The 21,501-nt window shown below is 39.0% G+C and overlaps 1 protein-coding gene across 1 annotated transcript in view; it reads right to left on the minus strand.

Annotated features, from left to right (window-relative positions):
- Window positions 1-4,689: 4,689 nt before the first annotated feature.
- STK3 (serine/threonine kinase 3) overlaps window positions 4,690-21,501 on the minus strand; it is a 131,734-nt gene continuing 114,922 nt past the window's right edge. Inside the window, exon 11 of the mRNA XM_032130089.1 lies at window positions 4,690-7,994. Coding sequence (XP_031985980.1) covers window positions 7,836-7,994 — 159 coding nt within the window. The 3' untranslated portion in view covers window positions 4,690-7,835. The remainder of the gene's footprint in view (window positions 7,995-21,501) is intronic.

Raw genomic sequence — 21,501 nt, forward strand, 5'->3', positions numbered from 1 at the left:
CTATCTGCCATGACCTGATGTGGCTATTCCTGGAGCCTCCATGACACATGAGGACAGGTGACGTGGTGGGGTTGTAACACAGCAAGATGAAGGTTTGGAGTTCCTGACTTTGGAACATCAATCCCACCAACTTTTGGTGGAAATTATCCTTTCAAATGACTATGCTATTTTTGAAATTTGTGTTCAAATTCTAGGAAATGTTCTGAACACTGACACCCTACCATAGCCCTTTAAGGACCATCCATTTAATTACCAGGTAAATTCTAATTTATTTCTATTGTATCAGTGCCTAGGCATGTCAGACCATGGGCTAGCAACTCCCTATGTTACGTTTCCAAGTATGGCAAAAGACAACATGTCAAAATTGTGGTTTCCTTTTGGGAAATAATCCATTCTCTATGTTTCTTCTTTCCATACCAAAGCACACCTTCCTACTGCCACTGTTAGCATGATCATTTTTTAACATTTTGATCTCTTCCTGTTGAAGGAAGAAGCCCTGGATGTATTTTTTTTTGGTGAGTTGGCTCTCACCATTCCCTGTGGGAGCATGCTCTAAATAAGAGCTGAAACCAGGGAAGAGGCTGATGCCACTTGCAAGTACCTTCCAGGAGTGGGTTATCCCCATTCTGCTCTCCCTTATGCATATCCCCCTCTTTTGAGCGATCAGCAGAGAGGCAAGACAGGCCCCGCAACAGGGACATTGCAACTGGCCAAAGTCAGGCTGCAGCTCCTTCTCCAATCCTTTCTTACTCAGCCTGGCAAGGCAACTACCAGGTTTGGCAGTTGATTTTTAGGAGGGGCATCTCACTTCAGTATTGGAAACGCTTTATAAATACAGGGAAATTTTGCTTATACTTTTGACGGCAAAAATGCTTGGACCTTCCTTATACGTTGGTTGAAGGTAGCCCCACTCCTGGCTGTCACATTTTCTAAACTGGAGCTGTACTGGTGCTCTTCCCAGTGCTACCAGGGCAGTGCTGGAGAGCACACAAAGGACCCTGCTTCATGTGAGTAGTTACACAGCACTGGCCCATCCACCAGCACACAAAAATACAAATATGTTTCTTCACACTCGGTAGAAGCCCCAGAGCACCAAAACAATTTAACGTGCTGGGAAAGGAAAGGAGGTGGTAGGTGTTTCTAGGTGTATTTGATTTCCTTAGGAATCCCTTTAGATTCAGAGAAAGGTCAGTCTAGACATACCAAGAATATAGAAGAAAAAAGCTTTGATAGACAGTTAATGATACCTGAAACAAGATACCTGACAATTTTCCATCCTGAGAAAGCAGTATTAAAAAAGCGAAGTGCATCTTTTCATCTTTCCAGAGAAGAATGAGAAGAAAGCCATAGTGAATGAAAGTTAGTCTATTTCAGTTCTGGGTGTTTAAAATAAAGAATTAACAATGCAGTCCAGAAAAGAATGGACCTGAATGGAAAACAAAGCTGCTGCTGAACAGCGTTTAAATTCTTTCCTTGAAAAGCGCACAGGACAGCCATGTCTTGCATGGTTTCATTTATACATCTGGACCAAGAATCAGAGACCACCTTCCAAAAGTTTAGACTTCAAATTTGTAAGCACAGCCAGGGGTGTTAGACACACCCTTCCCTCACCTGGGTCAGCAGCATGGCACTCCAAACTCGAGGCTGGCAGCCTCACAATATTTTGGGAAGGTAAAGCCATACAGGTTCTGTCACTTGCTGTGATGAAGGAACATCTCTTTGGCTCTGCAGCACGGCCCCCATTCAGCCCTGAGCAGCCTCGCTTCCACTGATCAGGACAGAAGCTGGAAGACGGCTCAGAAATGGAGCAGTAATCTAAAAATGCCTGAATGGTTGTTCCTTGTTGTAGAGCAAAGAGCTGAACTAAACACTTCAGTTCACATTAGTCAAACAGTGTGCAAATAAGACTTCCTCCTACTCTAGCTGCAAGATAGGACCAAACTGTTGAGCTTTCTGTGGAGGCAGTGACTGAAGACAAGCGCTATGAGATGTATAAACTTATGTCAGTTGATGGGCTGAATAAATCAATGCTAACTACACTTAAAAGGCTTCAAAATTATACCTACTCTTGGAATAAATTTGCATTAATTTTTGGGATGCAGGGCTACTCTACTGCTGGTCCTATAATCCTAGAGAGCCTCAATTCCTTATTTCTTCTAATAATTACATATTTGGGGGCTGTTTAAACATCTGCTTGTCAACAGAAGTTATAATTACACTAACTAGGAGAAATAGGTTTCTTGGGTTTGTTGAATCTAATACAACACTATTGCTATTGATTTTACCCACATTACATTGTGGAATGTAAACAGCCTCAAAAGCTAATCTATTTTTATAAAAGCTGAGCTATCAGTGGTGGATGTGTTTCCTTAGCAGGAGAGATACCCACATACCTATAGTGGGTTACCAAATTGCTTTTGGTTGTTTTAGAGTTTCTAATGGGATGAGAGACTCTTGGAATGAGTCAGAGCAGTATTTCAGTTGTATTTATTGAAATACTGAACCGGTACTCACCACATCAGAAAATTCTGTTCACTTTCTGAGGTAAATCAGATTGGACTAAGCAACTGTATGTGTATTTAAATTGGTACAGTGCTGAACATTAATACAGTCACCCCATTATTTTCTGAACAGTCTCAAGGCCATTTTCTGTAAAGATCAACTAATAGGAAAAGCAACCCAAAATTTTATTAATTGTATTTGTAAGTGGAGCATTTGACTTGTTTCTGCATTTTTATTACAAAACACTTTGAAAAATTCTGGTCTTCTTCCATAGTTTCAGCAGGAAAAACTGGTATATGACAAATAAATACGACTTATCTAGAGACTGAAGTAACACCTGCACTTTTAAAAGAGTCTCATGTTTTGGATATGGTTGCTATGAAAAATGGTACTTCTACTTAATCCTTCCTCAAATAATCTCTGACCTTCATAATCTCTGGACTGTGACACCTGTTTTCATGTGTGATGAGAGATCAAAAGGACACCTCTTGCTGTTAAGCCTATATACCCCACTATACTGCAATAAAAATGAAATATCAATTGATGCATCACACAAAAGGCTAAGTGTCATATAAATCAACTCAAAAGCTTTTGGTCTCCCTCTTTGATGTATTTGTTGCGAGGCTTTTTTTAACAACAACCATGCAGGCTTTGGGAGCCCAGGAGGAGTGTAAAGCAGCAGAAAGATCTGAGTAGGGAAAAAAGTAGCATTAGAAACATCTGAGGGCCACAGCCATCTTCTCATGCATCAATCCTTCCAGTGACACCGAGGGAATAAAAGGAGGAATTGGGGGGCGGGGTGCTTGTTTCTGGGCACACCTGTATGCAGCAAAAGAACAGCTAAAGAATTATACTGGTCAGCTCCAAATACTGTCCAGAGGGGAGAAACAGGACGAGGAGGGCTGAGCATTTCTCTGGGAGAAGCTAGGGAGAGATACTGCAATGTATAGTATCTGTCCTCGGAAGAAATATCCACAGGGAGAGGAAACGAGGTTTTTAGTAAACAACATGCAGCTTAATTAATTTGACAGAGGAAAATATATCCGTATACATTAGCACGTGGCCACGTATATTTACAAATTTAACTTCTGAAGCTGTGACACCTAAAGAGAAAATTTTTAAGGTCACTGGGGGTTGCAGTGCCATGGTACATGGTAAATACCGTTAATGTTTTCCCCCATTGTGACAGACAGAAAACCAGTATTTGAGCCCAGAATCAGATTATAGTTTAATTCCTTCCAATGTCTTCCTGCTGCCTAGGTCTGGGCAGCACCCTACTTAGTGCCCAGTTTAGCCCCTCTGAATTTTCTGTGGCCTTTAGAAAGGTCTGTTAGCACCAAACAAGTACCAGCACCAGGCAAGAACTCTGGCTGTTTGCCTACAGCACGTGAAAACTTGCTGCTCCCACCATCAGTTCTGGCAAAGCTAAACCCAGTGCCCACAGTAAAAACTTGGGAAGCTTGGGAATAGTGCTATTGCACTAAGAAAGGCCCTGGCACAGGGCATGGAGTGATTGTTAGCTGATGCCATTACACAGACTCTTCCACTGCACTGAGATAATTCCCTAAATATTCTTTGTACATCAATAAAAAAAGACACAAGGAACTTTTGTCACTTCAAATATACCATGGTTCACTAAGGAGCATCAGTCATGAGTTCCATTTACTGAAGTGTATTCGTGGGCAAGTTCTTAAGAGAATAATTTTTAAAAATCAGAAAAGAAATGGGCAATGGAATTATATTCAAGACATTAAATGTATATGTATCCACTTTTCCTACTTAAGCCTATCCATTGCCTATTGGCTTTCCAGTGTGATGAGAACAACAAAGGAACAACTCAAACCCCTTATGTACCTCCAAGTTAAGGATGTCGAAGAAGGTATTTGGGTGATGCTCAGTTCTCTCAGGATTAGGTCTTTAGCAACATCAGATTGCAGAGAGAGGGACCTCCACAGAGTACTGAGGATTCCTAGTCTGATCTACTTTCATGAGATCCTCAGACTTCTAGTTTTTGCAGCAATGTTGCGATCTGGAAAAATCCTTTCCAGAGCTGACTTTGAGAGACGTGGGTTTCTATGCTCACAGTGTTACAGAAAGGAAATGAAACATGAGGGATGCCTAAGGAAATGAACATTAATGGTTACTATTAAGATAATTTTGCTTCAGTTAGAATGAACAAGTCGACAATTATACATGAAAAATTAGCTTTTATTAAAAATGTTTAGTAATAAGCAATGATTTTTCAAAATTTTTTTAACTTACTAAACCTAAACATACAAAGTCAGAAGCAAACAAGAAATTGCTTGGTTAAAATCTTACTGAAGGTTAACTTGTCAGTAGTTCTATTAGATTTCCTGCAAGCTTGCTTTTAAAGTATCTTATTTATTGTATTATTGGCTTTCCTTCACAGAGATGCCCATCCTCCAGTAGAGATGTGTAGCCATCAACATGGATGATTCAATTCATTTATATAAACAGAAGAAAGAAAAAATAAGTTGCATCCATCTCTCAGTACAAAACCTATTTCTCTATGTTAATGCTTGCACAGAATTTAGAGCTCCATATGCTGGTGCTGAAGCCTAAGGCAGCTCTTTCACTGGCTGCAGTCTCCACCATACCAGAATGGCCACATACTAATTTCATATTAATTCATGAAAGTATTCTTTGGTCATGAACATCCCGTACCTACCCAGCTTACAGTACACTAGATGTTATTTTTTGCCCTTTTAAGTAGCTTGTTTTATTTGTTTTATTCCATGGCATTCAGATTTTTCTCACGCATGTATTTTCCATTCTTGTGTGCGTGCACGTGCACAAAGACTGAGTTCTTTCTATGCAGATAGAAAAAAAAAGGATGTCCTTTATCTTCTGATAGCTTTCAGATGTCAGACTGCAACAGCTCTAGTCTAAAACAGCCTTTTATTGGAGGCCCTCGGGATATGCAATTCATCTTTAGGGTACCACATTAACTGAAGTTTTCAGAATACACAAAACAGGAAATTTGTGATCATTTTGTATCATTGTCTATTACACTGTAAAACCACATTATTCAAACTCAAAGTCTTATTTTTGGTGTGAAAAGTTCAAGATTGAGTAGGGGAAAATCTAGCTGCTGAGGATGAAGGTAAGAGTGTCTAGACAATGACACTTTGCTTAAAAGGCACACCAAGAAAAGGCAAGCTAGGTTCCTCTCCTGATGGTTTCAACGTGTTTTATATTTTCTCTTACATATACATATAGATATGAATACATATGTGTGTGTATCTACACATATCAATGTATGCACACACATCTTTTGAGTTTTTGAGAACGAAAGTTCAAGAAGTAGAAATTACTTGTAATAAATAAGAACCATACTAATAGGGGGAAGTTGGTACTGTTATTTTTCCCTGCATTATGATTATAATCTAATGATATAGTGATATGTTTATACCATTTTTTTCCTTACATCATTTCATTGTATAAATGTGAGGCATAAGACTACCAGCTGCATTTTATCTTGCCTAAAGTAATTTTTATGGATCTTCTGTGTTCTTGCATTTTCACATGGAATGGTCATTGCTCTAAGAAGTATGAAGAGAGCTGAGGATAAGGATGTGCTAACAATCACCATTAAGATTTATTTGACTCTGGGGTTTACATGTCAGAGTGTGGTGTGCATGCACGTATATGGCTCAAACCCAAGTACTGGTACCAGCATGGCTGTAGAATGCTGATCCTTGTAAGAACTTCTTGTCTCCATTGGCATAAGCTTTATGACATAACGCATCATTTCCAAAATCGGCACTGTTCAATCTTAATGGTCCATATATGTTGACAATTAATGTTAAGAGGTATGAGATGATTACTAACTTCCAGAAAACATTTAACAGAAGATGCCCATATAGTAGTCACCATGAAAAGTTTAACAGCTGAAGGCTGAGTATAAAGATCTTTTCAGCTGAAAGAAGTCTGACTATCACAATGAAGTTATTTACATACAAGGCAACAATAGTAAAGATTTCAACAGAGAACACAGTAGATTGTTCAGAGAGTGGAACACATTTTCTGCTAAGTCTGAAATACTTCTCACAATGTTTTAAATTCTACCAATAGATATTCCACAACATAAACCAGACAAGAACTTGTAAAAAGCTATTAAGATCTTGGTCCTGCATTTCTGATTCCCCAAAATCTACCAACAGAAGACTATAGGAATTTTGAATGTTTAGCAATCACAGGACAACCCCCTCAGAACACTATTAAATGTTGCTTCTTTTCTATACTTATTAAATATAAGTATTCAATTTATTTTCTTTGGTTTTTAAATTACTATCCTTTGTAGCTATAATGTGAAAACAAACAAACCCCAAAGCACTAATAATTCCCCTCTCCCCTCAAAACAGTGATTAAAAAAACCCCAAATGAACCAAAAAACATATCCAGAAAGTGTAGCTGTTATTTCATTATAAAACTACGGTGCAAAATAGAGGTTTATACTGGTCAGAATTGCAATAGCAATTGGAAGTTTACATTGAAGGAGTGACTGTAAGTATTGCTTCTCCCGAATAACAAAAATTAAAACTGATTAGGCACTTGTTTTCTTGTTTAATGATAGCTGACTCAGTGTGCGTACAAATGACAGAAATACTCTCTCAAAGAATGCTCTGTAGTGTAACAACTGTGCTACTCAACTACACCAGTCCCTGATTCAGGAAAGCAGAAAAACATGTGCCTATTACTTACTTTATTCCTAAATCTTACTGCTATGAATGGGCTGGATACATGTTCAAGTGCTGTCCTGAATCGGGATAAATTGGTGTTTTAAAAGATAATACAGTGGTGAGCAACTTTTCATTATACTACAATACCAATCTTATCTAATTTGACTCTGCTCTCCCCAGTATTATACTAATACTTCCCAACAGAAAACAGGCATAAAATAAATAGGATAACCAAAGATTACATAATAAATATGCTACTAAGTGGGAGAAAAATACATTGCAATATAAGGCTCGGTAGTGTTGCACAATCAAGAAATCATTCCAGGTGCTCCAAAACACAATTCCCAATGTACAACACCTAGTTACCACTACACACCTGAAAAAAATTGGGAAGTAATAGATTAAACTTCTATTACATTAAACATTTGAAAATGCAAACAAGTGGTAATGTGTTTGCTGCCTTTGCAGAACACCATATGTATGTTCTTGACTGCTCCAATTGTCACTGCTTGTGAAGGAAAATTTAACAGACTGGAGTTTTGAAAACTCTCATAATCGAATTCCTTCTGACTTACAAAGTTACCAGTGTCCACACTGACTCATAGTATTATGTTTGAAAGTAAAACCAACTCAGAAATTTTGCTGCCTCCGTTTCTTTGCATCCATCGCATCTAGGATAGGTTGCCTCTTTGCAGTGTACCTCTGACGAAGCTCCTCAATTTCTCGTTCCATCATAGGGTCCAAAGCCTTTAATCTCATCTGTAATTCTTCTAAACTCAGATTCTTTAACTGTAAAACAACCAAACAAAAAAGAATCCCACAAAACATATTAGAAACTGTTTTCAACAAAAATGAAAAACCACTGCCTTTCGTAAGCCTTTGGTTTACAGCTGAAGGGTTTTTACACACTTAAGAGTGTATGTATACTTACATGTAACTGTTGATATAGCCAAAAGACTTAGTGTGCTCCACAGTAAGTAACACCATATGAAATCAAACACACATAGTTTTAATTTAAAAAAAAAGCCAACCTTTTCAAACCTTGCAAATAAATTGCAAATAAATCCAGGGCTGGAGTTTAACTCATTAGGCTGAAAAAAGCATGCCACAGAATAGAAATATATATATATATATACATACTCATGTATATAAATTACATTGCATAATCAAATACTTCTTACTGAACTTCTGTCTCTTATAGAAGCCTGAAAAATAGAGAGCTGTTGTAAGTAATAGCCTGACAGATATTATGGGGTACTTTCTGATAAGAATGACAAGGCACCTGTCTTCCCCAACAGACCGATGTCAGAACTAGTCAAAACAAATTGCTAACAGTGTTTAAGTAATACATGAAATAATTTCCTGAATTCATGGTGAGTTACCTTTGACCAAGTTCTTTTCTTTCCAAAGATATTTTCTCAAAATGTTTAATGGTCCATTACATTTCGCTCATTAAAAGTGACTGGTCATACAACATGTAAATGATTTCACTGCCTTGCTGGCTGCTGCCAACAAAGGTTGAAGTCTTGTCAGATACTGGGGCAGGTCAGGCACTACTGCTCCACCTGCTATTGCAGGGAATGATCTGCATTTGAAATGCATTCTTTGTCCGGCCTATGTGGTTTTTTCCTGATGTAATTTAGTGCCTTTCTGTACTTCTCTCTTGTCAGAACTGCCAATGTGTCAATTATTCTTCACCACAGTGAAAAATACCAACAAATTTCAAATAGCACATATAACTTCCTCTTAAGAAAGGGATAAATCTTTATTTTGTTTGCAAATATTCTGATATTGCAAACAAGCACGCTACCTAACTCATGGGGGAAAAAAAAGAATTTTCTGAATCAACTACTAATGAGTCAATACTTCATTCATGAATCTAGGGCAGGCTTCCATCAACACAGTCTGATCTGTTTTCCCCAAGGAATGAACTGCTACTTTTGATCTTTATTTTTATCAGCAATTGAGGCATACAAATTAGCAACACATACTGCTACATACAGTCCAAAGCCCAACATTACGACTTCTACTAACAGACCACATTTTCCATAGTAAACAACTTAAAGTCATAATACAGAGAGCAGACATACCAGAAATGCATAGCAGAGCATGTGGAAAAGATAAACATTTTCATGCAACATCATTTTAACCATAAGATTCCTAATGAAGAAGAGAATTAAACCCCAGATGTCAAAACACCTTCGAGGACCAAAGATCACAAGATCTTGTATGAGACCTCAGATATGCCCAGCAATGTTGGTCTTACAGAATCACAGAATATGCCAAGTTGGAAGGGACCCACAAGGATCACCCATGTCCAACTCCTGGCCCTGAACAGTACAACCACAAGAGTCGCATCACATGCCTGGTAACATTGTTCAAACGGTTCTTTAACTCTGTCAGGCTTGGTGCTGTGACCACTTCCCTGGGGAGCTGTTCCAGTGCCAACCTTCCTCTGGGTGAAGAACCTTTTCCTGATATCCAGCCTAAACCTCCCCTGACACAAGTTCAGGCCATTCCCTTGGGTCCTGTCACTGGGCAACACAGAGAAGGGATCAGTGTCTGCCCCTCTTCTTCCCCTCATGAGGAAGTTGTAGACAGCAATGAAATTTCCCCTCAGTCTCCTCCAAGCTGAACAGACCAAGTTCTTCATACGGCTTCCCCTCCAGACCCTTCACCATCTTTGTTGTCCTCCTTCGGACACTTTGTTTGCCCTCCCTTGCTCTCTCCCAAGGACTCTTCTCCTTATGAAGGAAAGAGTTGCCTCCCAAGGCATCAAATATCATCCAGTTTACTGCACTCTTCCCATATGACATATAGTAAAAAGGATGGGGGAAAGGAATTCCACAGTCACCAAGACTTTTGCAGAAAAAGACCTTTTAATTTTTCAGAGAAAGAAAAGATTAAAAACCTGCACTATTCTACTTGATTTTTAGCCCATTGGTATATGTAACTGGCACATGACACACTTTTCAGTGAAGATATTCTCTCAGAGGAGTTAAGTGTCAGAGATTTTAAGTATAATGGGAAGAGATGACAGTGCCGACTCCACTGTTTAACATATCCCACAGCACAGATGAGAGGAGCAATAAACCCACGTGTGACAGGAATAATGTATTTAGCACGTGTGACAGGAATAATGCATTTGGGGCTCCACAGACCAGCAAATGCCTAAGGTAGACACTGAATAATCTTGTGCATGTGTTTTGTGAGAACTGCCAGTGATGAAGTCCCTACCCACTCTTGACCAGTCTGGACAGCCACTTATGCTCTCTCAGTCACCACTGCAGACATCAGGGTTACACTGCACAGAATAGACTCCAACTGATATAATCACGTAATTATTCTGCCCTGAAAAACATTTTTCATAAATCAGCGGAGAAGAATGCGGTGGGTGAGTTTTTATTTAAATTTCAATCAAGAAACAGAGCCAGCGAACAGAATTAACTACTCTTTAACGATCACAGACAGCTGGGATGAATATTAAAATATAAAAAACCCGAATTTTTTAAGCCAGAGACTGAGAATCTCTTGGAATTATCTCAGACATGTCACCCAGGAGATCCAGATAGCCACAGTACTCACCTATATGAACAGCTGATGCTCAGGATATTTAAAGGAAGAAAGTGGCAGAAAATAGAAGAGTTAGGAAGGTCTTGTCTACCTGACATCAGATGAGAAAACCATGTTATCGGCCACAGCTGAATCTGGGAAATATGTGCGTGTGTCTGCGCACATTTATGCCTACTTGGCAAATTTAAAAATATATTTCTTTGACTTCTGTCTGTGCTATAGGTATTACTTCACAAACCCTAAATGCCTGCAGTAATTCAAACACTGAATGCAACAGCAAATATATCAAATAAGATGTGTAGAAATAACTCAAACAAGATACTTAATTACTCCTATGTAATTTATTGCCCTGCATGATAAATATTTTGGTTCAAATTCTTAAAGCAATAGAGCTCAGCATTCATTTACTTCCACTTGCAAACAGTTTGCAATTTAAACTGCCATAAATAATTCACCAAGTAGCTTGTTGTTGTAACTACTGGGGCTACTGGCATTAATGGGAAAGGAGAGAGGAGCACTCAGCAGTACAAGCTACAGGAATTCAGAAAGGCTTTTAATTGTATTTCAGTAGCTTTTAAAAAGCTTTTAACTATAACAAATAAATCGTTACAATTACAATTGTAATCAGGATAGCATTTGTGTGACAATAATAGATAGTTCAATTTCTGCCACTCCACATAATGGACTCAATCATGTACTATCAGAGATCAAACACCCACAACCACACAAGAGACAGCAATTAGTGTCAGGATGGGCCACTTCCAAGGCAGAGGTCTTTAGTGAATGGCATTTCTGGTAGCAGTGTTTGCCTTCACTGGGACCCTTTATTTCACCAGGTAATCACAAGGGTTTGGGAAAGCAATAGTCCAAACTCCAACTTGCAATGCCACACACAGACACAGCCTTTTAGAGTGAGTACACATACCCTGTTTTCCAGAAGAAAGATTAGCTGTATAAAAAACCCCACTTTTCTCCTTAAAGGTGTATTTGTCAACATAATCATTAAAGAGAGCTACAATGTATAAGTGAAGCAAATTGAACAAGGAAGTCAAACCACTGCCAGATCCAGATGACGTTGAACAATTTCTCCTTGAAGCTGACGTATTCTCAAGACACAGTCGCATGCAAAGAAACCTCACTGAAATTCTCTGCTTTGCTACAGCAAGGGAAATCAACTTTGCCTACGAAGAGACCAGAAAACAGTCATCCTTATGGGACAAGCTTCCAGTGCTGCAAGCTGAGTGCCAGCAGCTCCTGCCTCGACCTTCTCCTCTCCCTGATCAGGGGGAAATCCTGGTGGAAGGCAACCATTCAAAAAGGAGGTCCATCAACCCAAGTTTCCAGTGGTAGAAGTATCTTTCAGCAGCACCAACCTAAGCTGAATAGCACAGAATAGAAGCATAACTAACCTTCTGACTGAACTAAAATTTTCAGTTTTAATCTTTGGAAAAGGCAACTCAGCCACACACTTGGGAGACCAGTAAGTCTGGAAACTTGGTACACTTTATCTCAAACTTCTAGCAAATGGAACACCAATCTTTTAACTCCTCCTTGCTCATTTTTTTGTAACAGGTTAGAGGCTTTTCCAGGAAACACCACGTGTAGAAGTTAAAAAGGAGCAGAACAGATAAGGAATTGTTAGCAAGCTTTTCTTAATGTGACTGTCCTCATTAAGCTGGGATACAGTAAAAATCCCAAAGCTGAGGCAGCTGTGGCCATGAAGTGTTCTAGTTGCCATCGGAGCACTGGCCAGAGCTACAAGTGCTCCACAGACAGGCGCACTGCCCTTGTGTGAAGGTGGCAGGAACCACTGCTAATCAATCTGGGGGTTTACAATAATCCAGCATAATCATGCAAGATTTGTTGAATACAGTGCAAATTAGCATGTCATCAGAAGAGTATTTCCTGTTGTAGTGGGTTGACCCTGTCTAGATGCCAGGCACACACAAAAGCTGGTCTATCACTCCTGCAACTGGACAGGAGAGAGAAGATATAACAAAGATTCATGACCTTGAGATAAGGTCTGGGAGAGATCACTCACCAAATTCTATCATGGGCCAAACAGAACTGAATTGGGGATATTAATTAAATTTACTTATAACAAAATCAGAGCAGGATAACGAGAAGTCAAATGGATCTTAAAAACAACTTCCCTCCACCACTCCCTCCTTCCCAGCTCTACCTCCTTCCCCCAGCAGCGGAGGGAGACAAGGAATGGAAGTTACGATCAGTTTATCACATGTTATTTCTGCTGCTGCTCAGGGACAGGAGTCCTTCTCCTGCTCCACTGTGGGGTCCCTCCCATGGGAGACAGTCCTTCATGAACTTCCCCAATGTGAGTCCATCCCATGGGCATCAGTCTGCACAAACTGCTGCAATGTGGGTCACTCTTCCACAAGGTGCAGGCCTTCCAGGACAGGCTGCTCCAGCATGGGTCACACACAGGGTCACAAGTCCTACCAGGAAACCTGCTCCAGCATGGGCTCCTCTCTCCACAGGCATGCAGGCTCCTGCCAGGAGCCTGCTCCAGCATGGGCCTCCTACAGATTCATGAATCTCTTTCCAGCATCCACCTGCTCCGGTGTGGGCCTTCTCCACAAGCTGCAGGTGGATCTCTGCATCCCCATTTACTTCCATAAACTGTAAGGGCACAGTCACCTCACCAGAGGCTGCAAGGGAACCTTAGCTCCAGCACCTGGAGCTGAACCTCCTCCCTCACTTCTTCTCCACCGACCTTGGTGTCTGCAGAGTTGCTGCTCTCACATAGTCTCAACTCTGCTCTTCTCTGGCCACAATTACCACAGCACATTACCTTTCTTTTCCTTCTTAAATATGTTATCACAGAGGTGTTACTACCATTCCTGACTGGCTTGGCCTTGGCCAGCAGCAGGTCCAGAGCAGGCTGCCACTGGCTCTGCTGGACACAGGGGAAGCTTCTGGCAGCTTGTCACAGAAGCCACCCTGCTATCAAAACCTGGCCACACAAACCCAATACATCTATGCAGAAAACATTCTTACTCTGGTCAATACTGGTTCCAGGTGCTTGTTTTTTTCACACATCTTCAAACAGTGACACACAAGGAACTCCTTCCTCACATACTGATGCAGTCACCTCCCAGAACCAAACTTCTGCAAGCGAAGTGCAACAAGTTTTACTCTTTTTGTCTTTTGGTCTAACTTCTTGCCTCCCATATGGATGAGGTTCATTTGGATCACTATTTTCAGCAAACCGAAGAATAATTACTTGCAGTCAATACTACTGCCTGTGGGAGGACTCACACTATCTTACATATTTTGCTTACAACCCTCATAGTGATGAAAATTCCAGCCAAAAGGGGCACGTGGAAAATAGGTGTGCATTCCTGTCTACAGACCTGAGTTCTGTAGCAACAAGCTCAGAAGGAAAGAGATAAAGTACAATCAAAAATGGACTCTCAGAAGTCATGAAGTCAAAGAGCACAATGTAAATCCTGACTAGTGGCTTCCCCATGTATCCAGCATAGGAGTCAGCAGGAAGGACATATATCCAAGATACCTGGTGGTGCTTGCAGTCCATGGATTTAGGTGAGGGGGGTCTGGAACTCCATAGCCACATTTGGCCAGCATGTATCTGTAGCCATCCAAACTTTTCAAGGAGCGGAAGCCAAAACTGTGGTGGATGTAGAACACTATAATCTTCATCGATTCTGGACAGCAAGAGAGGTAAATAAAACCTCTATGCCAATTAAGTTTTCAATATGATAAAAGTAGATTTAATTATTAATTCCATAATGCATGAGTTACCATTGCAAACCTCTAGTCTATTGAAGTAAATTATGAAATACTGCTATTTAGCTGGTGCAGTGAAAACAAGCAACTTTATTTTCAGGGTTTAAATCGTTAAGAAAGTAGATATTCAGTCAAAAAGTAATCTGTATCAAGTTTGTTGTGTTTACTTGAAAAAACAAATTCTTCCTAGCAACTGCTCAAATGAATCTTACGTGCAACATGCCTATTAGGGGCCTTTGATTAAAAAAATACGGATTGTTAATACTATATTCTGAGTCATCTATTTTCCCATCTGCTAGTAATTCCTACAATATGAATTATCAACAGAATGGCTAACAACAACTATTGCATCAATGGCAACTGCAAAAGGGGGTTGCCCATAGCACCTTCGAAGATTTAACCAGTGCGTATCTTGGATTGTCTTGTGTGCTAGTGGTCTCAGGTAACAGACACTTTTCTCTCCAGCTGTTCACTTCCCTCTGCTGAGTAGAGTGTTCTTTTCTCTACTGGAATCAGCTCCACTGATGGTTTCAAACTCTTTTTCATTTCTGGTATAAAAAGTTAGACTTGGGTCAGAATCCAAAAGGTACAAGGTGGGCCTTTCTGACCAATTTATCTCTACTATGAATTCACATCCAAAATCTGTGAATCCCACTAATAAAAAAGTTGTCACATGTTTGTGTGCAAGGAAATACTCCACAGCTACTGTTGTCTGTTCAGCTGCTCCTGTGCAGCAACAGGAGGAGAACTGCTTTATGTTTGCTTATACAGCAAATCTGCTGACCCTGTCTAAGCAGTGTCAGGTGAGGACGAGCCATCTCAGGCACCCACCGGCCACACACCAGAGCTCTGACTTGCTGCCATCCCCACTCCTGCAGTCACTACAGTGAGCAAATCGGTCACAAGAAAACAAACTTGGATGGGGAATGGAGGGAGAGCATTTATTTCAGGGTGTCAAAAGAGCAAGAATCCTTGTTGCAGTGCACAAAGTTATACAAATATAAAAGGGACCTCATTTACTGTAACAATTTATAGAAGAGAAGGACTGACAACTGTCAGAAGCCAAAGTTCATTCCACAGGACTGCAGTCATCTTAAGCATCTTGGAGGGTAAAATAAGCATATAAGAGAAAATTAAAGATGGACAAGTTAATGTATTTTTAAAATGTTTTTCTAGGGATAAAACTGTATATAAATTCTCAATTATTAATCCCTATTTTCACTAATAGAATTATCTTTGCTCTAAATTAAAGCTGAATGTAATTTTAGCAACACAAAGCTAAATCTTAGTCACTACCATCAATATTTTTCAGCTCTAGGAGACTTCTCTTAGTTTCATATAAAGTGACATTTCAATAGATATCACCACCAGGAACAAAGTGTACAGAAAGAAAAAGTCCTACCATTCTCTCTTTCCTATGTCATTTACACAGTGTATATTGTTACACTACATGCTAGGGTCTACTGAAGCATGACACTTTAATTTGCTATCACCTTCTCTTTAGAATTTCATCATCCATCATAGACTTTTTCTTTTAGAGTATCACAGGCAAAAATTCACAGTTGGAAATCTCTCAGAGAAAATCTTGGTGGCTTTTTATATACTGTGATTTTCTATACCAGGAATCTCAAGCTTAATTGTACAGTTTGTCCTGAAGAATACTATAAATGTTTACGGATGCTCCCAACAGAGCAAATAAGCTAAAGATTAGGAAACACACTCCATCTGGATACTCACCATGCTGTTTAAACTTCATTGCAAATATATCCACACATTGTTGATGACAAAGTAGCTACCACACGTGATCTAAAAATATGCAGGATTTCCCCCCCAGCCCCTTCTGCTTTTGGAGGGAAAAAAAAAGCATGGGAAGAAAAAACCAACAAAATAACCCCCAAAACATCCTTTTAAATATTACCAAGGAAAGATATGAAGGTTTAAAAGGAAAAGGAATTCTTCAGCTAAAGCTCTTAGTATGGCAAGCAAGTAGCATCAAAAAGTCAGCATTTTATCTTTATTAATCTGTAGCTCTCCAGGGCAAGTGCTTCTAAATTATCCTTCATACTGAGCTCAGCTAACAGCAGGTAAATTACAGTGCCCTTGAATTCACCATATCACATTTCAGCTACTGCAGCTATCATTCAGCTACATAAACCCAAATGTTACTCTTATATCCAAAAGTTTTCTCAAGTTAAGGCACTGCCTCCCTGACATCTGATTCTTCCATGAAAAGAGCATTTTAAAATACTCAGTAAATAATGGTATTTTATTTTTGTAAAATTCTACTGATCTACACATAAATGCAAGCTGTATTAAGAACAAAGATATAAGCTATTAGAGATGAGAAACCATTAAAAAAACCATTTATTTAAAACACCAAAACATTGTAAAGATAAATTAAAAAATGAAAGATGCTCCTAGTTTTGCTAAAATATTTTGTAAATGCAAAACTATAGTGAAAAGTGAAGACATAAGTAACTCAAAGTAGAAGCCCCGAAGTTAAAAAAAAGCTGTATTAAAATCTAAAAATTCATCGAATACACAATGATATAATTTAAAGCTATTTTTCCCCAATAGTCCATTTAAGATTCTTTTTAGAACAGGAAGAAAAATGGAAACTCATTTAATAGTGAGTTAGGACACACAATGCATGCACAGCAATAACTCTCAGATCCAGAAAAGCATTTAACCTGAAGAGCAATGAAAGAGGGTAGAAGAATTTTAAACCTCAAACCTTAGTGTCCTACTGAGGGATAATACAAGTGAATCCTAATCTTCCAAGAAGCATAAAAGGTTGATACTCAAAACTAAACCAACAAAACTAAATATTCCTAACAGGAAAAGTCTGCTGGAAGAGAGACACAGCCCCCAAACCCAAAACGCACACGCAAATTTGTATCTTATTTGCTGGGAAACCTTGACTTAGTTATATTCTTTATAAGGAAGAAAATTCAGTTTAGTTTGAAACAGCCAATTCAGAAAAGACCTAGGAAAACAACAGATTATCTTCAATAAATGGAAAAATGATAGACATACTGTTTGCTGGGGTTTATTTCATATAGAAAGCTTTCTGGAAGGCACATATGAGAGGGGGTGGGTTTCAATGACTACTGACACAAGATAGACAGAAAAAATCCTACAGTCCAAAAACTCAGGGCAATTTATGAGGTTTATTAATCAGTGGGAGAAGGAAAAAAATACAGCAAGGGCAGCAAAAAACTCCCAAGAAAACCGAGACATCAGTTGAAAGAGGCCTGCAAAACATCAGTAATTGTATAATCTGAACTTGCAGCAACTCAATAAAGACTGGTCCAAGCAGAAAGATTTAACTGAAATCTTTGGCAGAGAGAAGAGGAAAACACTGCCTCAGGAAGGCCTGAAGGTTATCACCTGAGAGAGGGACTGGGGGAGGATGACAGCCAAGCACACCTGAGCCTGCTTAAGCACCAACACATAGCCCATGGATGCTGCACATAGGGACTGACTGCAGTGAACTGGGAGGGGAGAATCAATCCTCCAGCCTGAAGCGACCAGCATCTTTGCCAAACAGCATCAAATTTTCTTTTCTATACAACCTTAAAGATCAAAGAGAAGCACTGTTGACTTTTAAAGAATGCTTCTCGGTCCACAGTTCCTCAAAAATTCTTTATTCCTTCCTCAAACATGTTGTGGGAATCCTTTTTTCCCTACCAGAACTGCTTGGCTACTATTTAGTTTGATGCGGTTCACAGTTTTCCTGAAAGATCTGGGCACCCAATAGCAGCATCATGGCCCATAGCACCCCCGGAAGGGGAAGGGTACTGTTCCACTCCTGCATGGCATTCAGCAGCTTGCTGAATCACAGGGGCTGGAGATTTCACTTGCTGAAGGAAGTTTTAATGTTATGAAAACTGGTAAAAATTGTTTAGGAAACTCTTTTATTGTGCACAAGAACTTAACAGATTTTTAAAAATCTCTTTACAACAAAATGATAGTGTATTAAATCTTCCTAATAGTGCCTTCTATTGAAGCCCTATCTATAAATCATACCAATCAGGCACTACAGAGTTTCAGCTGGTTCATTAAAGTAGATTTAGTTTTTCTTTTGGCAAAACGCACCAGCCCCACATTTGGAAAACACATCATAAATAAACAGTATCAAATAATATTTAATGAACCTGATGAAATCCACTGTATGATGGGCTAAATCTAGTGGACATCTACTGGCTCGCCTTCAATCCAGACTAAACTAAATCTAAAATAAGTGAACAAATACAGAAAGGGATATTCTATGAATAACACCACTTAGCTAACAGCTTTTAAATAATATACAGTAATCTCTTGTTTTACAAACATGTAGTAGACCACTCTACTGCAAATAACATACTAAAAAATATCCTGAATATACAGAACAAGATAATCACTGATAATCTCTCATGTCAAAATGCAAGAGTTCTATGTACCAACATAAAACTAAGAGCAACACTAAATTAAGTAGAATAGACCATTCATCTTAATGAACAAGAAATCCAGGGAATCTAGACACTGAATAGTACACTTAGCCATAATCTAAATCTAGTCTCTAAAACACAATCCACCTTGTGAGAAGTGTGATGCCCCCTCTGCATGAATTTAGAAACTACATTTATTCATTAAGATTCAATGATTCAGTGGCATATTCACTTACTCAGTCCAGAACCACCAAAATCATGTGCCAAAGAAAAATTTTAGTATTTGTCTATGACTCAATATACTATAAATTTAGTATTTATTTTGTCTATGACTCAAACATCAGTGGAATCAAGCCAACAATTAGCACAGTTCTTTCTTACCTTCAAGAATTATCTCCTAGGAAGGCCTACAGTATTTATCTATTTGCTTTCTCACAGAGAACAAAGCAACACTAGTTTATTTAATTAGGTTTTTCAGATCATAATCTGCAGATATAGTTTTGACTCACTAGATGCAAACAGGTACTATACAAGCTTCTGTGCCAACGCCATTCATGAATCCCCATTCAAATTCAGAGTGCTCACTATTCCCCTTCCGCACCTCTGGAGTGAATGATGACAACTACAGAGCCCACAACTGAGGAACGGTACAAGCTCTGCAAACCCTTTTGATGGGAACCAAGTCTCAGAAGAATCTTTCTGGCCTCTCTGCTGGTTTTCCAATCCATCTCTTGAATAATTATCTAGGGTTCAATTAAGGGCTCAGTTTTCTAGACTTAAAAATCCATAAAGAAAAAGAAAATAATTACAAAATCTTATCTATTGCATAGTGTATCAATAACGAAAAGGTTACACACACTGCATTTGAACATTAGTAATGCTCAATGTTCAAGCGCAGAACATGGGTAATCTTCTATTGTCTGTAACCTCTAGTCTAAATCCCTCTCAAGAAAAACTGTTGGAAATTTAATCCAGGTTTTAGAATTGATTTTGTGTTCACAATCTGGAAACTGAAGTAGAACCAAAGGCCTAATCTATATTATTTCCAAACCTAACTACCAGGGCAGGAAATAACGTGAACTCTCATCCAGCACATTCCTAGACCACATAAAAAGCATAAGGAAAACGTGAGCTAGACAAATGCATTCCTCTAAGGAGAGATGTCAGCACTCAAACAAAATCCATGCTCAATGCAGTCAGCTACTATACAGCTCACAGGCTCAGCTTTAAATAAAATTATGTTTCACAACTGCACTTTCAGAAATAATTAAAAGCCAAAGAAAAAGTTATTTCAATTTGCAGTGCATTGTAAAAGCAGTTCACTAGCTCTGACCATCTTCATACCAGTGCCTTTCCACAGTAAAGATAAAAATACATGCCCTCGCAATTTATTTGGAGTGCATCACTGGGGTTTCTGCTTACAGAACATCTATTCCTCAGTTTGAACGGTAAACTACATTCGAAGATACAACACTGAAGAGAGACAAAGCACAAATTTACAGGACTGGTCATGTATTAAGTGTCATTGTTCAGTTTGTAAGAATAGAAAGCGGATGAATAACTCCCTTATCACTGACAGATCTGATGAATATACATGAGCTTAAACAGATGCAGGGAAACATAGGTTTAGTGTCAAAAGACTGCATATCTGTCCTGGACTTTAAATATTAATTTAGCAATGCACATGGATTTTTTCTTGATCCAGTTATCACACGTCTGGACGTGTGCACTAGGATTTACTGTCAAAAAAACCCTACTCTCAGAAAGACATGTAAATATACAGCATGCATTCTTGAACTGATGCAAAAGAAATTCCCCTTATGTGGCAGAAGGATGCAGGAATGGAGTGGGGAGGAATCATGAGTATCTTCATAACTTCTACATCCCGTCACAAGCAGAAAACAACACTACCTCAGACAGTTTGAAACCTAGCATTATCATACAGCAGCAAATCATAAGAACCTCAAAAATGTAATTATTTAAAGAATCCCCAGTACTAGTATCATCTCCCCTTGTCCCCCAAAAGAGAGAGATGTATTTTCATTTGGAATTCAAATGATTTTCTGGGTAGATTCTATTGGTGACAGAGAAGTCACTTTTGGCATTAAGCCGCCATGTTCTGAAAAGCTGCCACAGTTTTGAATACTAACTGCCTTGTTGAACTACCCCACATACTGAGTAGTGGACCCACTTTTTCCTTGAAGAAATAAACTGCCAGCTCAGGTTTGGATGGAGGAAAAACTATACTACTTTTTCTGCTTAATGTCTCTGAGACTTGCATTCTTACAGTCTGAAATCAGTGCAATCCAAATCTCGATGTCCCAATATTCTATCACCACAAAAGTTACATTAGCAATTTAAGAATGCTATAGACATGAAGAAGGCAATGTCTTGTTGGGTTTTTTGACATCACTGAAAATGTAAGGTTCTCATTATAATAGTCCTACTTCATCTCTCACACACACCGATGTTCACAAAGTTGAAAATATGAATACTGTATAAACTATGAGAATTCACAATGCTGT

This window comes from Corvus moneduloides, chromosome 1 (genome assembly GCF_009650955.1).
Source record: "Corvus moneduloides isolate bCorMon1 chromosome 1, bCorMon1.pri, whole genome shotgun sequence".
NCBI classification, from domain to species: Eukaryota; Metazoa; Chordata; class Aves; order Passeriformes; family Corvidae; genus Corvus; species Corvus moneduloides.